This window comes from Enoplosus armatus, chromosome 12 (genome assembly GCF_043641665.1).
Source record: "Enoplosus armatus isolate fEnoArm2 chromosome 12, fEnoArm2.hap1, whole genome shotgun sequence".
In the NCBI taxonomy this organism is placed as follows: domain Eukaryota; kingdom Metazoa; phylum Chordata; class Actinopteri; order Centrarchiformes; family Enoplosidae; genus Enoplosus; species Enoplosus armatus.
Window position 1 is genome coordinate 706,503 of NC_092191.1, and position 15,998 is coordinate 722,500.

The window sequence follows — 15,998 nt, forward strand, 5'->3', positions numbered from 1 at the left end:
TGAGTCTGTGTGTGTGAACGGGGTGTTAACTGATGTGATGTGGGTCACGACTAGCGGCAGATCATGGACCGTCTCAGGCAGCGTGACATCCGTCGTCTGTCTGTCCTCTGGTCTCCTTCTGATTGGGTCCAGACCCGTTTTCATTGGCTTGATTTCTGACGATCAGCATGCTTTGAAAATCCACGATTCCACAAGTACCTTTGAAATGATTACCGGACCCTCATACATAAAGACCTCTGTGGTTTATTTGACCGCAGTGACGTGAAGCTCAGAGAGGATATCTGACTAAATCCGTCCTTCAGCCTCTGTTCTTCATCCGGTCGTCAGACAAACATCGACATGCTGGTTGATGCAGCTGCTGCTGAGACGCTAGCAGACAGCTGGGCTCAGATCTATCCTCCCGCCGTGCTGTTTGACCCCCGCTGGGTCGTATTTACTCCCTCACATATCCAGTAACACTTGTGTATTTCGGGTGTTTTTGTCGCACTGTGCAATGTAAAGCTGCAGAGGATGAATTTGTCTAAAAGTCATGGCCGCTTTCAGCTCTTTGTCTGTGTCCAAACCTTGTAAATAAATGTACAAGTTCACATTGAGAAGCCATATTGTAGTTGGGCTGAACGCCTAGCTAGCGCTCGCTGTGTTTTAGGGCACTTTGGTTTAGATATTTTAGAGTGAAAGCAGATGTTAAACCTCCTCAGAGGGGTCGAATCCACCACTTTATTTATTCTGTTCATCGTCGTCTCCTGACCGACGACAAAAGCTGAATTTAGTTTCTGTGAAAGTTTTTTTTCTTGCGGCTTCGCTGCGGTCTGGATGTTCGCCGCCGGCTCGCCGATCGATAGCTGTACATAATGTCCACATCCTGTGAGGTTTTGGTTGTAGTGAAACACAAATGTTTTGAAGGTTTAGAGGCAAAAATAAAAACATTCTGAAAACAAAACTCAAAGGTCTGACAGTCGATTTATTCAAAATTTCAGAAACGTCAACAGTGCAGCATTTGCATGTCATTAAATGCTGATTAAATATTTAATTTCCAGGCTGTTAAGAAGAGAAACCACATGAATACACAGTATTAGTAAGAACACAGACAGACTGGATTCTACTGGAGATTTGACTGATGTCGACAACGTAAGAGTGAAACTTTATTACATAAAGCACATCATGTTTTCTGAAAATAACGGAGAAAGACGGACGATTAATCCTCAGCAATAAAACACTTGACACAACCTGAACACGTCCGCGTGGCTAATTGTTTCAAAACTAAATTTAGTTTTCAGGAGAGAAACATTTTCAACTGTGACTTGACTTGTAGCTTCGATCTAGTAATGTTGAGTTCAGTGATGTATGTCTTAGTATTTCTTCATTTTGACTAAAATATTTTGAAAAATGATCTCAAATTATTCACAATATGACTTAACACGTCATACTTTTTACCTACAGAGTATTGTTTTATTTTTGTCATTAATAACATTAAAATGTGTAACAGCTTCCATAAAACGCCTCATTTTATTGAACAGGAAGCTAAACACGGCACCACGTATTGACAACAGGTGAGTAAACCTGCTCTGATGATGTCACTGCCACACTGAGTCAGGTGAGACATGCTGCGTTCCAGACCAGACAGAAAATTGTAAATTCCAGTTTCCTGCAGTATGAAAAAGAATATCAGCTCACAACACACACAACACAGATTTACAGCTAATGTAAGCACATCTCAGATCCACATTCTTCAATTCAAAATAAAATGTCCAACACATAATTGAAAAAATGTAGCCGACAAATGATCTAGGTGTTGAAGGACTCCAGATCGTCGATCAGACATCACACAACCCGCAGAAATAAACTGAAATCAACTCCATTTAATGAAAACAAACTTACAAGAAAACAAAATATAAATATAAAAAATTAAAACTGTAACAAAGTTGAAAACAGGACAAAGGACAAAGTTTACTACATTTAATATCAAATGAAATAATTCATTTTAAACCTGCTGTTTGTATTTTGTTTTAAAAACTTGGCCTTAAATTCATTTTTTTTTTTTATCTTTAAAAGCCTTTCTTTTGGTAAAACTTTTGGTGACTTCCGTGACTCAACATGTTGATAAAAACCAACTGTTGTGAACGTACAATCGTTGTCTGTCTGGAACGCAGCACGCGTCTCCTCTGCAGGTAAACAAACATTAGAGTCTCGACTGGAAACAGATTCAAACTGTCAGTCTGCACATTAAAGTCCAGCTCTGCAGAGTTCTGGTTCCTGAAGCTGCTCAAGATGGGATTTTATTTCCTGCTGGTCACTGATTGGCCACAGGCGGGTCCTCTTCTTCCATTGGTTGGCTGCCAAAGCCGCTGTCGACCGTGGCGTCTGATTGGACAGAAAAACACGAATAAGGTAAGTCACTACTTACTCAATCCACTGTTTTATTTACAGTAACAAAACTTCATTTTTAGTAAGATAACTTTACAAAACTTTATTTATAATAACAAAACTTTATCTTTAGTAAGATAACTTTATAGTAACATAACTACAGTAACAACTTTATTTACAGAAATAAAACTTTATTTTTGGTAAGATAACTTTATTGTAACAAAACTTTACATTTAGTAACAAAACTATTTGTAGTAACAACACTTTATTTTTAGTAAGAAAACTTGATAGTAACAAATTTATTTATAGTACCAAAACTGTATTCATAGTAACAAACTTTATTTTTGGTAAGATAACTTTATAGTAACAAAACTTTATTTTTAGTAAGATGACTTTATCGTAACAAAACTTTATTTATAGTAACAAAACTATTTGTAGTAACAACACTTTATTTTTAGTAAGATAACTTTATAGTAACACTTTAGTTTTAGTAAGAGAACTTTACAAAACGTTATCTTTAGTAAGATAACTATCGTAATAAAACTTTATTTACAGAAAAAAAACGTTATTTTTGGTAAGATAACTTTATAGTAACATAACTACAGTAACAAAACTATTTTTAGTAAGATGACTTTATCGTAACAAAACTTTATTTACAGAAATAAAACGTTATTTTTGGTAAGATAACTTTATCGTAACAAAACTTTATTTATAGTAACAAAACTATTTGTAGTAACACTTTATTTTTAGTAAGATGACTTTATAGTAACATAACTATAGTAACAAAACTTTATTTTTGGTAAGATAACTTTATAGTAACAAAACTTTATTTTTAGTAAGATGACTATCGTAACAAAACTATTTGTAGTAACAACACTTTAGTTTTTAGTAAGATGACTTTATAGTAACAAAACTTTATTTATAGTAACAAAACTATTTGTAGTAACACTTTATTTTTAGTAAGATAACTTTACAAAACGTTATCTTTAGTAACATAACTACAGTAACAAAACTTTATTTTTAGTAAGATGACTTTATCGTAACAAAACTTTATTTATAGTAACAAAACTATTAGTAACAACACTTTATTTTTAATAAGATGACTATAGTAACAAAACTACAGTAACAAAACTTTATTTTTAGTAAGATGACTTTATCGTAACAAAACTTTATTTACAGAAATAAAACGTTATTTTTGGTAAGATAACTTTATTGTAACAAAACTTTATTTATAGTAACAAAACTATTTGTAGTAACAACACTTTATTTTTAGTAAGATGACTTTATAGTAACAAAACTACAGTAACAAAACTTTATTTTTGGTAAGATAATTTTACAAAACTTTATCTTTAGTAAGATAACTATCGTAACAAAACTTTATTTACAGAAAAAAACGCTATTTTTGGTAAGATAACTTTATAGTAACATAACTACAGTAACAAAACTTTATTTTTAGTAAGATGACTTTATCGTAACAAAACTATTTGTAGTAACAACACTTTATTTTTAGTAAGATGACTTTATCGTAACAAAACTTTATTTACAGAAATAAAACGTTATTTTTGGTAAGATAACTTTATCGTAACAAAACTTTATTTATAGTAACAAAACTATTTGTAGTAACACTTTATTTTTAGTAAGATGACTTTATAGTAACATAACTATAGTAACAAAACTTCATTTTTGGTAAGATAACTTTATAGTAACAAAACTTTATTTTTAGTAAGATGACTATCGTAACAAAACTATTTGTAGTAACAACACTTTAGTTTTTAGTAAGATGACTTTATAGTAACAAAACTTTATTTATAGTAACAAAACTATTTGTAGTAACACTTTATTTTTAGTAAGATAACTTTATAGTAACACTTTAGTTTTAGTAAGATAACTATCGTAACAAAACTTTATTTACAGAAAAAAAACGTTATTTTTGGTAAGATAACTTTATAGTAACATAACTACAGTAACAAAACTTTATTTTTAGTAAGATGACTTTATCGTAACAAAACTTTATTTATAGTAACAAAACTATTAGTAACAACACTTTATTTTTAGTAAGATGACTATAGTAACAAAACTACAGTAACAAAACTTTATTTTTAGTAAGATGACTTTATCGTAACAAAACTTTATTTACAGAAATAAAACGTTATTTTTGGTAAGATAACTATCGTAACAAAACTTTATTTATAGTAACAAAACTATTTGTAGTAACAACACTGTATTTTTAGTAAGATGACTTTATAGTAACAAAACTACAGGAACAAAACTTTATTTTTAGTAAGATGACTTTATAGTAACATAACTATTTATAGTAACAAAACTTTATTTTTGGTAAGATAACTTTACAAAACTTTATCTTTAGTAAGATAACTATTGTAACAAAACTTTATTTACAGAAAAAAAACGCTATTTTTGGTAAGATAACTTTATAGTAACATAACTACAGTAACAAAACTTTATTTTTAGTAAGATGACTTTATCGTAACAAAACTATTTGTAGTAACAAAACTTTATTTTTAGTAAGATGACTTTATCGTAACAAAACTATTTGTAGTAACAACACTTTATTTTTAGTAAGATGACTTTATCGTAACAAAACTTTATTTACAGAAATAAAACGTTATTTTTGGTAAGATAACTTTATCGTAACAAAACTTTATTTATAGTAACAACACTTTATTTTTAGTAAGATGACTTTATAGTAACAAAACTACGGTAACAAAACTTTATTTTTAGTGAGATAACTTTACAAAACGTTATCTTTAGTAAGATAACTATCGTAACAAAACTTTATTTACAGAAAAAAAATTATTTTTGGCAAGATGACTTTATCGTAACAAAACTATTTGTAGTAACACTTTATTTTTAGTAAGATGACTTTATAGTAACAAAACTTTATTTACAGAAATAAAACTTTATTTTTGGTAAGATAACTTTATAGTAACAAAACTTTATTTTTGGTAAGATAACTTTACAAAACTTTATCTTTAGTAAGATAACTATCGTAACAAAACTATTTGTAGTAACAACACTTTATTTTTAGTAAGATGACTTTATCATAACAAAACTATTTGTAGTAACAACACTTTATTTTTAGTAAGATGACTTTATAGTAACATAACTATAGTAACAAAACTTCATTTTTGGTAAGATAACTTTATAGTAACAAAACTTTATTTTTAGTAAGATGACTATCGTAACAAAACTATTTGTAGTAACAACACTTAAGTTTTTAGTAAGATGACTTTATAGTAACAAAACTTTATTTATAGTAACAAAACTATTTGTAGTAACACTTTATTTTTAGTAAGATAACTTTATAGTAACACTTTAGTTTTAGTAAGATAACTATCGTAACAAAACTTTATTTACAGAAAAAAAACCTTATTTTTGGTAAGATAACTTTATAGTAACATAACTACAGTAACAAAACTTTATTTTTAGTAAGATGACTTTATCGTAACAAAACTATTTGTAGTAACAACACTTTATTTTTAGTAAGATGACTTTATCGTAACAAAACTTTATTTACAGAAATAAAACGTTATTTTTGGTAAGATAACTTTATCGTAACAAAACTTTATTTAAAGTAACAACACTTTATTTTTAGTAAGATGACTTTATCGTAACAAAACTTTATTTACAGAAATAAAACGTTATTTTTGGTAAGATAACTTTATAGTAACAAAACGTTATTTTTAGTAAGATGACTTTATCGTAACAAAACTATTTGTAGTAACACTTTATTTTTAGTAAGATGACTTTATAGTAACACTTTAGTTTTAGTAAGATAACTTTACAAAACTTTATCTTTAGTAAGATAACTATCGTAACAAAACTTTATTTACAGAAAGAAACGCTATTTTTGGTAAGATAACTTTATAGTAACATAACTACAGTAACAACTTTATTTTTAGTAAGATGACTTTATCATAACAAAACTTTATTTACAGAAATAAAACGTTATTTTTGGTAAGATAACTTAATCGTAACAAAACTTTATTTATAGTAACAAAACTATTTGTAGTAACAACACTGTATTTTTAGTAAGATGACTTTATAGTAACAAAACTACAGGAACAAAACTATTTTTAGTAAGATGACTTTATAGTAACATAACTATTTATAGTAACAAAACTTTATTTTTGGTAAGATAACTTTACAAAACTTTATCTTTAGTAAGATAACTATTGTAACAAAACTTTATTTACAGAAAAAAAACGCTATTTTTGGTAAGATAACTTTATAGTAACATAACTACAGTAACAAAACTTTATTTTTAGTAAGATGACTTTATCGTAACAAAACTATTTGTAGTAACAAAACTTTATTTTTAGTAAGATGACTTTATCGTAACAAAACTATTTGTAGTAACAACACTTTATTTTTAGTAAGATGACTTTATCGTAACAAAACTTTATTTACAGAAATAAAACGTTATTTTTAGTAAGATGACTTTATCGTAACAAAACTATTTGTAGTAACACTTTATTTTTAGTAAGATGACTTTATAGTAACACTTTAGTTTTAGTAAGATAACTTTACAAAACTTTATCTTTAGTAAGATAACTATCGTAACAAAACTTTATTTACAGAAAGAAACGCTATTTTTGGTAAGATAACTTTATAGTAACATAACTACAGTAACAACTTTATTTTTAGTAAGATGACTTTATCGTAACAAAACTTTATTTACAGAAATAAAACGTTATTTTTGGTAAGATAACTTAATCGTAACAAAACTTTATTTATAGTAACAAAACTATTTGTAGTAACAACACTTCATTTTTAGTAAGATGACTATCGTAACAAAACTATTTGTAGTAACAACACTTTATTTTTAGTGAGATAACTTTACAAAACGTTATCTTTAGTAAGATAACTTTATAGTAACATAACTACAGTAACAAAACTTTATTTTTAGTAAGATGACTTTATCGTAACAAAACTATTTGTAGTAACAACACTTTATTTTTAGTGAGATAACTTTACAAAACGTTATTTTTGGTAAGATAACTTTATAGTAACATAACTACAGTAACAACTTTATTTTTAGTAAGATGACTTTATAGTAACAAAACTTTATTTTTAGTAAGATGACTTTATAGTAACATAACTACAGTAACAAAACTTTATTTTTAGTAAGATGACTATCGTAACAAAACTTTATTTACAGAAATAAAACGTTATTTTTGGTAAGATAACTTTATCGTAACAAAACTTTATTTATAGTACCAAAACTGTATTCATAGTAACAAACTTCATTTTTAGTAAGATAACTTTATAGTAACATAACTACAGTAACAAAACTTTATTTTTAGTAAGATGACTTTATCGTCACAAAACTATTTGTAGTAACAACACTTTATTTTTAGTGAGATAACTTTACAAAACGTTATCTTTAGTAAGATAACTATCGTAACAACTTTATTTACAGAAAAAAAACTTTATTTTTAGTAAGATGACTTTATAGTAACAAAACTTTATTTTTAGTAAGATGACTTTATAGTAACATAACTACAGTAACAAAACTTTATTTTTAGTAAGATGACTATCGTAACAAAACTTTATTTACAGAAATAAAACGTTATTTTTGGTAAGATAACTTTATCGTAACAAAACTTTATTTATAGTACCAAAACTGTATTCATAGTAACAAACTTCATTTTTAGTAAGATAACTTTATAGTAACATAACTACAGTAACAAAACTTTATTTTTAGTAAGATGACTTTATCGTCACAAAACTATTTGTAGTAACAACACTTTATTTTTAGTAAGATGACTTTATAGTAACAAAATTTTATTTTTAGTAAGAAAACTTGATAGTAACATAAATTTATTTATAGTACCAAAACTGTATTCATAGTAACATACTTCATTTTTAGTAAGATAACTTTATAGTAACATAACTAGTCACAAAACTTTATTTTTAGTAAGATGACTTTATCGTAACAAAACTATTTGTAGTAACAACACTTTATTTTTAGTAAGATGACTTTATCGTAACAAAACTATTTGTAGTAACAACACTTTATTTTTAGTAAGATGACTTTATCGTAACAAAACTTTATTTACAGAAATAAAACGTTATTTTTGGTAAGATAACTTTATCGTAACAAAACTTTATTTAAAGTAACAACACTTTATTTTTAGTAAGATGACTTTATCGTAACAAAACTTTATTTACAGAAATAAAACGTTATTTTTGGTAAGATAACTTTATAGTAACAAAACTTTATTTTTAGTAAGATGACTTCATAGTAACATAACTATAGTAACAAAACGTTATTTTTGGTAAGATAACTTTACAAAACTTTATCTTTAGTAAGATAGCTATCGTAACAAAACTTTATTTACAGAAAAAAAACGCTATTTTTGGTAAGATAACTTTATAGTAACATAACTACAGTAACAACTTTATTTTTAGTAAGATGACTTTATAGTAACATAACTACAGTAACAAAACTTTATTTTTAGTAAGATGACTTTATCATAACAAAACGTTATTTATAGTAAGATAACTTTATAGTAACAAAACTATATTTTTGGTAACAAAACTTTATTTGTAGTAACACTTTATCTTTAGTAAGATAACTATCGTAACAAAACTTCTCTCTTTAGTAAGATAACTTTATAGTTACATAACTACAGTAACAAAAATTTTTAGTAAGATGACTTTATCGTAACAAAATTTTTTAGTAAGATGACTTTATCGTAACAAAATTTAGTAAGATAACTTTATCGTAACAAAATTTTATTTATAGTAACACTTTATTTTAGTAACAAAACTTAGTAGCAACATAACTATTTATAGTACCAAAACTTTAACTTTAGCTGAGTTTGTGCTGAAGTAAAGGACACGATGGCATGTGAAGTGAGGACAGTTTATAAGGACAGGTGATGAAGTCAGACTCTGGAGGATTTGTCTGTGTGTGTTACCTGTGCTGTGTTTGTCGTCTCGTAGCTCTGTGTTTCTCAGCAGTCGGACTCCTTCTGTCAGACCGAGAGACTGGAGAGCTTCAACCAGACCTTCGACCGGACCTCCACCCAGCTGCACACAAACAGAGCAGGTCGTCAGACAGACGGAGAATCATTTCATGAATACACACTTCCTTAACAAGAGACAGATCCGCTGACAGGGTTCATAAAACGAGGACATATTTAACATATGTTCGGCTGTATATTGGGGGGACAGAGTGGTATTTTCTCGGTAGGGGGGACATGATCCCCCCCAAAGAACATGTGGTTACGCCCATGGTTATATTTAAAATCAAGTATTTATACACACAGATGGAAAAACTAGATGTTTCAGGTCGCAACTGTGAGTGTAAAACCAGTGTGAAACCTGAGCCAGTGTAGACTGGACTGGACGAACTGTCAGACCTCCGTAACGTCAACTGAACAGGCGGCTGATTCGATGTAGTTGTTGCAGCAGACGTGTTACCTTGTAGTGCTGCAGCAGGTGGTGGCAGGGCGTCGGACTGTCCAGGTACAGGTGAGTCAACGTCATCATCCCCAGCTTCTCTGCCAGCTTCCTCCAGGGAACGTCTCCGACGCTCAACATCTCCACCAGCCGGGACAGAGTGTCCTCATCCAGCCCCGAAGGCTCCACCTCTGCAACGCCAGCACAGGTTTGTTTCACCGTTACAAATGTCATTTCACTTATTTCATTTACAACTTTAACTGTAGTTTGAACTTTATTTCTGTGTGTGTTTATTTGTCATCTCAGAGGTTTTTAGTAAGTGAAGTTTTCCCATAGCAGCAGGTGTCCCTCAGTGAGACACCCCTGACCTTCAGACTGGATGTGGACAGTTAGCGTCTCAGGGTACTCCTGCTGAACTGAGAAACAACGAACCTTCACTTGGTTTCATCTTCTTACTGCTGTGACGACTCGACTTCGGACTCTGTCTGGAGTTTAACAGGTTCCTCACCTGAGGAGAGGGGACGAGGAGACGTTATCATCTTTGTCTTTGCATTGATTCTACTGTGTTATTATGCCCTTTACTTTTATTTTGAAAGGATAACCCGATTACCTTTTGGCACTTAGCGAGGTCCAGAGGGGTGTGTCCTCCTGCAGGTCTCTTGCGAGGGTTGATTGGCTGTGAGGCGACCTCTCGCTCTTTGACCTCTTCTCTGATTGGTTCATCTTCGTCCTGCTCTTCGTCTGAAGAAGAGGGGCTGAAGAAGAGTGGCTCGTCGTTCTCCATGTTCTTATCAGCGCCTGAAGAACAGCCTTCATTTAGTCCCTCAGGTATGTTTATGTCTTCATTTTACTTTTTATTAAAAGTTACAGGATTGAATCACACATTTGAGCAGAAATATGTATATAGACAGCTAGTTAACTCACTTTACCGCCAGGTCAAAATGATCAGCAGCCTGGTTTTATTAGTTTCAGTAGTTTTGTCACGTGTTAGCTTCCGTACTCTCTGCTGAGAGTTTCAGTGTCTCACCTGCAGCGATGAGCATGGAGCAGAGAGTCGGAGAGCCCAGACTGGCTGCCAGGTGAAGAGGTGTGTTTCCTCCAAACGTGCACGCGTTGACGTCTGCCTTCAACTGGAGACAACACGAACAGAGTGAGGAGGAGGTGTACAGGTGACCCACCCACAGGTGACCCGCAGGTGACCCACAGGTGACCCACCCAGAGGTGACCCACAGGTGACCCACAGGTGACCGGCATGTGACCGTGCATCCAGAAAGTATTCATACCGCTTCACTTTTTCCACATTTTGTTATGTTACAGCCTTATTCCAAAATGGATTCAATAATTTTTTTCTCTCAAAATTCTACACAGAATACTCCATAATGACAAAGTGAAAAATGTTTTTTTAGACAATTTTGCAAATGTATTAAAAATAAAACACTCAAATATCGCATGTACATAAGTATTCACACCCTTTACTCAATACTTTGTTGAAGCACCTTTGGCAGCAATTACAGCCTCCAGTCTTCTTCTATGATGCTACAAGCTTGGCACACCTGGATTTGGAGAGTTTCTCCCATTCTTCTTTGCACATCCTCTCAAGCTCGATGAGGTTGGATGGGGAGCGTCGGTGCACAGCTATTTTCAGGTCTTTCCAGAGATGTTCAATGGGGTTCAAGTCCAGCTCTGGCTGGGCCACTCAAGGACATTCACAGAGTTGTCCCGAAGCCACTCCTTTGTCATCTCGGCTGTGTGCTTAGGGTGGTTGTCCTGTTGGAACGTGAACCTTCGCCCCAGTCTGAGGTCCAGAGCGCTCTGGAGCAGGTTTTTGTCAAGGATCTCTCTGTACTTTGCTGCATTCATCTTTCCCTCTATCCTGACTAGTCTCCCAGTTCCTGCGGCTGAAAAACATCCCCACAGCATGATGCTGCCACCACCATGCTTCACTGTTGGGATGGTATTGGCCAGGTGATGAGCGGTGCCTGGTTTCCTCCAGACATGACGCCTGGCATTCACACCAAAGAGTTCAATCTTTGTCTCATCAGACCAGAGAATTTTGTTTCTCATGGTCTGAGAGTCCTTCAGGTGCCTATTGGCAAACTCCAAGCGGGCTGTCATGTTCTTTGTACTGAGGAGGGGCTTCCGTCTGGCCACTCTACCATACAGGCCTGATTGGTGGATTGCTGCAGAGATGGTTGTCCTTCTGGAAGGTTCTCCCATCTCCACAGAGGAACGCTGGAGCTCTGTCAGAGTGACCATCGGGTTCTTGGTCACCTCCCTGACCAAGGCCCTTCCCCCCCGATTGCTCATTTTGGCCGGGCGGCCAGCTCTAGGAAGAGTCCTGATGGTTCCAAACTTCTTCCATTTACGGATGATGGAGGCCACTGTGCTCTTTGGGACCTTCAATGCTGCAGAAACTTTTCTGGACCCTTCCCCAGATCTGTGCCTCGAGACAATCCTGTCTCAGAGGTCTACAGACAATTCCTTTGACTTCATGGCTTGGTTTGTGCTCTGACATGCACTGTCAACTGTGGGACCTTATATAGAGGACAGGTGTGTGCCTTTCCAAATCATGTCCAATCAATTGAATTTACCACAGGTGGACTCCAATCAAGTTGTAGAAACATTTCAAGGATGATCAGTGGAAAAAGGATGCACCTGAGCTCAATTTTGAGTTTCATAGTAAAGGGTGTGATTACTTATGTACATGCGATATTTGAGTGTTTTATTTTTAATAAATTTGCAAAATTGTCTAAAAAACATTTTTCACTTTGTCATTATTGGGTATTGTGTGTAGAATTTTGAGGAAAAAAAAAAGAATTTAATCCATTTCGGAATAAGGCTGTAAGATAACAAAATGTGGAAAAAGTGAAGAGGTATGAATACTTTCTGGATGCACTGTACAGGTGTGTGTGTGTGTGTGTGTGTGTGTGTGTCGTACCTCTGTGATGAGAGTGCAGGCCACCTTGAACAGGTTTTCTCTGATGGCCAGGTGGAGGGCGGTGTTTCCACTCTTCTGCTCAGGTGCGTTGATTTTGGCTCCGCCCTCCACCAGCAGCCGGAGGCAGCGCTCGCCGTCCCTCCTCACCGCCAGGTGGAGAGGATGAAGACCTGAGACAGATACAGGTGATACTTCAGGTCCTTTAGCCTTGACTGGCTTCAAACATTACCTTATAAAATATTATAACAAGTCGGCAGCGATGCTAAAAGAACTTGAATTTATTGACACTTTATGTAGAATGTGATCGAGAGACTAACGTACAGCTAATAATGTCATTTGTTATTATTAGGAAAAGTATTTTAGTAATCTGTAAATGTTTCACATGTTCGGTTTTAATAAGACCTGCGGCATTAAGGTGATCGTTCTCTCACCGTGGTAGTCCGGGCTGTTGACCAGGTGGGCGTGGTGTTCACCCAGGTGAGCCAGCAGGGGGCGAAGTGTGGTATTGTCACCGGCCAGCACCGCCAGGTGGAGGGGACTGCGGCCATCTTTATCCAGCAGGCTGGGGTCGGCCCCCGCCCTCAGCAACACCTCCACCACCTTCACCTGCCGGGTGATCACCGCCAGGTGGAGAGGAGTCTGCAGGGACAACAGGGGGTGAAGGAGTTAGTGGTCAGGTAAGGTAGTTGGGTTACCTGGGTTACCTGGGATTGGGGGACTTACAGTAGATACCTGTGTCAAGCGATTAGCTGGGTGAGGACACCACCTGTAGGTAGTTACCTGTCAATAGCTACGTTGTGGTGAGTTGGGATTAGTCAAGGTTAGCTAGGAACTAGTTACCAGAGTAGTTAGCTTTGTTGAGGTGCTGTCAGAGGTGGTCAGCTGTATTGTAGAGAGTTGGTTGGATTCATTATGGTATTGTGAGTTAGTGAGGAGTTAACTACCTGTCAGAGGTGGTTAGCTTTGTTGAGAGGAGTTACCAGGAGTTAGCTAATTAGCATTGTTGAATGAGTCAGCAATAAGTTAGCTACCTGTTGGAGGTGGTTAGTCGTTAGCAAGGAGTTGTCTACCTGACGGAGGTGGTTTGCTGTGTTCACTGTGTGAGTGTTTTGGATTAGTTGAGGTAGATTACCATGTAGAGAGACAAGTTAGCCAGGAGTTAGCTACCTTTGGTGGTTATGTGGATTAGTTAAGGTGGAGTACACTGTTAAGGGACAGGGTGGTTAGCGTTAACTTAGCTAATAGTTAGCTACCTGTCGGAGGTGGTTGGCTGTGTTGAGGATGTTTTGCTGCTGGCTGCTGAGCAGAGTGTGGACCAGTTGCTGGATCACACCTGTCTGCTGATGGATGATGGCCAGGTGCAAAGGACTGTGGGAAAACAAAAACCACAACAAACGATAAAACTAAGAGTCAAATTCAGACTCGTGTGTCTATTTGACGTCATCACAGCCAGAAAAGTAAGAAAATGAAGTAAAAAAAACTCACGTGTCTCCGTTGCCATCCTGGACCCCACAGAGGTGTCTCTGGATCGCCAGGAGGACCCGGGCGTCCCCGGTGCTGCAGTACTGCAGCAGGGCAGCAGCGGTCTGCCTGGCGCTCTGAGAGGCTCTGCTGTGGAGGGCGGCAGCTGGAAACACAAAGCAGAGATATTCATTCGATTGTTCACCTGCAGGGTCACATCATCAGCAAACAACAAGAACAGCGATGGGTCCTGTTTTCCTTCACTGTTGTCATGGTAACGCGTCAAAGGATCTCACCGATCTGAAACAGCTGCTGTTGTAGTGGTGAGCTGGTCTGTCCTGGTGTTTGTCCGCCCGTCTGTCCGTCAGTCTGTTGCTGAGTGACCCCTGTCTGAGGGGCGGAGCCTGACATCTGAGCCCCTCCCCCTCCGAAGCCTGTGAAGCCTCGAGTGAAGAAAACTCCTCCTGCTCCTCCTCCTCCTCCTCCTCCTCCTCCTCCATTCATCTGCTGGTTGAACTGGAATCCTGCAGAAGGAAAGAGGTCCACGGTGAGCTCCCAGTCTGACTCCCAGTCTGACTCCCAGTCTGACAGTATTTGGAAAACTAAACTCTATTATTCAATAATCTTAATAATCTTGATGTAATAATCTTAGTACTCTTAATAATGTTGATATTTGGAAACTCTTCTCTCCTTTGTTCAGGAAGTTAAAATCTCTACCTCCTCCTCCTCCAGCTCCTCCTCCTCCTCCAAATCCCCCGGCTCCTCCACCTCTTCCTCCTCCTCCTCCTCCTCCTCCTCCTCCTCCTCTCCAGGGTTCATAGTGAGGCAGCGGCTTCTGCTTCTTCCTCAGCACCTCCTCTTTGTCTGAAAGAAGAGGAGACGGTGATGAGGAGAGGAAGAGCGAACATAGATCAGAAACTGTTTGAGAGACGGAAAACATGTTGTTTTCTTCGCCTGAAATTTCCTTCGTTTTTTGTTTTCATGAATCTGCACGATGAACATGTGAGGGGACGACTGAAACTCTGTTTCCACTGAGGGAAACCCCGAAACCTTCAGCCCCAAAAACAGAGTCCTTCCTGGGGATTTACAGGTGGAACAAACACTGAAGGTGCGTTTGTTCCATCTGCTACATGAGTGCAGTGCTGGTTCCCGGCGGCGGGGCTGACCTTGGACCTGTGGTATGTAGGTGAACTGTTTGGGGTCGCTGCTGTCGCCGGCCTTCTTCCTCTTCAGCTGCAGGAAGACGGTGACGGGCCGCTCGATCTCTGTGCTGTGATAGGGCGGCGTTTTGAACACGATGGCGTACTGAGGAGACGGAAGAGGACAGACACTCAGAGACAGACTGACACGAGCAACAGCAGTCAAGTGTGTGTGTGTGTGTGTGTGTGAGAGTGTGTGTGTGTGTGAGTGTGTGTGTGAGTGTGTGTGAGTGTGTGTGTGAGTGTGTGTGAGTGTGTGTGTGTGTGTGAGTGTGTGTGAGTGTGTGTGAGTGTGAGTGTGTGTGAGTGTGAGTGTGTGTGAGTGTGTGTGTGTGTGTGTGTGAGAGTGTGTGTGAGAGCGTGTGAGTGTGTGTGTGTGAGTGTGAGTGTGTGTGAGTGTGTGTGAGTGTGTGTGAGTGTGAGTGTGTGTGAGTGTGTGTGAGTGTGAGTGTGTGTGAGTGTGAGTGTGTGTGAGTGTGAGTGTGTGTGAGTGTGTGTGTGTGTGTGAGAGTGTGTGTGAGAGCGTGTGAGTGTGTGTGTGTGTGTGAGTGAGTGTGAGAGCGTGTGAGTGTGTGTGTGAGTGTGTGAGTGTGTGAGAGAGTGTGTGT

At 36.0% G+C, this 15,998-nt stretch overlaps 1 protein-coding gene across 2 annotated transcripts in view; it reads right to left on the minus strand.

Moving 5' to 3' along the window:
* Positions 1-1,951: 1,951 nt before the first annotated feature.
* nfkb2 (nuclear factor of kappa light polypeptide gene enhancer in B-cells 2 (p49/p100)) overlaps positions 1,952-15,998 on the minus strand; it is a 29,763-nt gene continuing 15,716 nt past the window's right edge. Inside the window, exons 12-24 of one of the 2 annotated variants that reach the window (XM_070915677.1) lie at positions 15,358-15,496; positions 14,909-15,055; positions 14,488-14,715; positions 14,216-14,357; positions 13,984-14,098; positions 13,162-13,369; positions 12,731-12,900; positions 10,820-10,922; positions 10,403-10,590; positions 10,225-10,300; positions 9,814-9,983; positions 9,309-9,420; positions 1,952-2,361 (exon numbers count right to left, since the gene is read on the minus strand). In XM_070915677.1, the coding sequence (XP_070771778.1) occupies positions 2,291-2,361; positions 9,309-9,420; positions 9,814-9,983; positions 10,225-10,300; positions 10,403-10,590; positions 10,820-10,922; positions 12,731-12,900; positions 13,162-13,369; positions 13,984-14,098; positions 14,216-14,357; positions 14,488-14,715; positions 14,909-15,055; positions 15,358-15,496 (1,869 nt within the window). In that variant the 3' untranslated portion in view covers positions 1,952-2,290. Of the gene's footprint in view, positions 2,362-9,144; positions 9,421-9,813; positions 9,984-10,224; positions 10,301-10,402; positions 10,591-10,819; positions 10,923-12,730; positions 12,901-13,161; positions 13,370-13,983; positions 14,099-14,215; positions 14,358-14,487; positions 14,716-14,908; positions 15,056-15,357; positions 15,497-15,998 lie in introns of those variants that run through there. The other variant, XM_070915676.1, reaches the window with a different exon arrangement.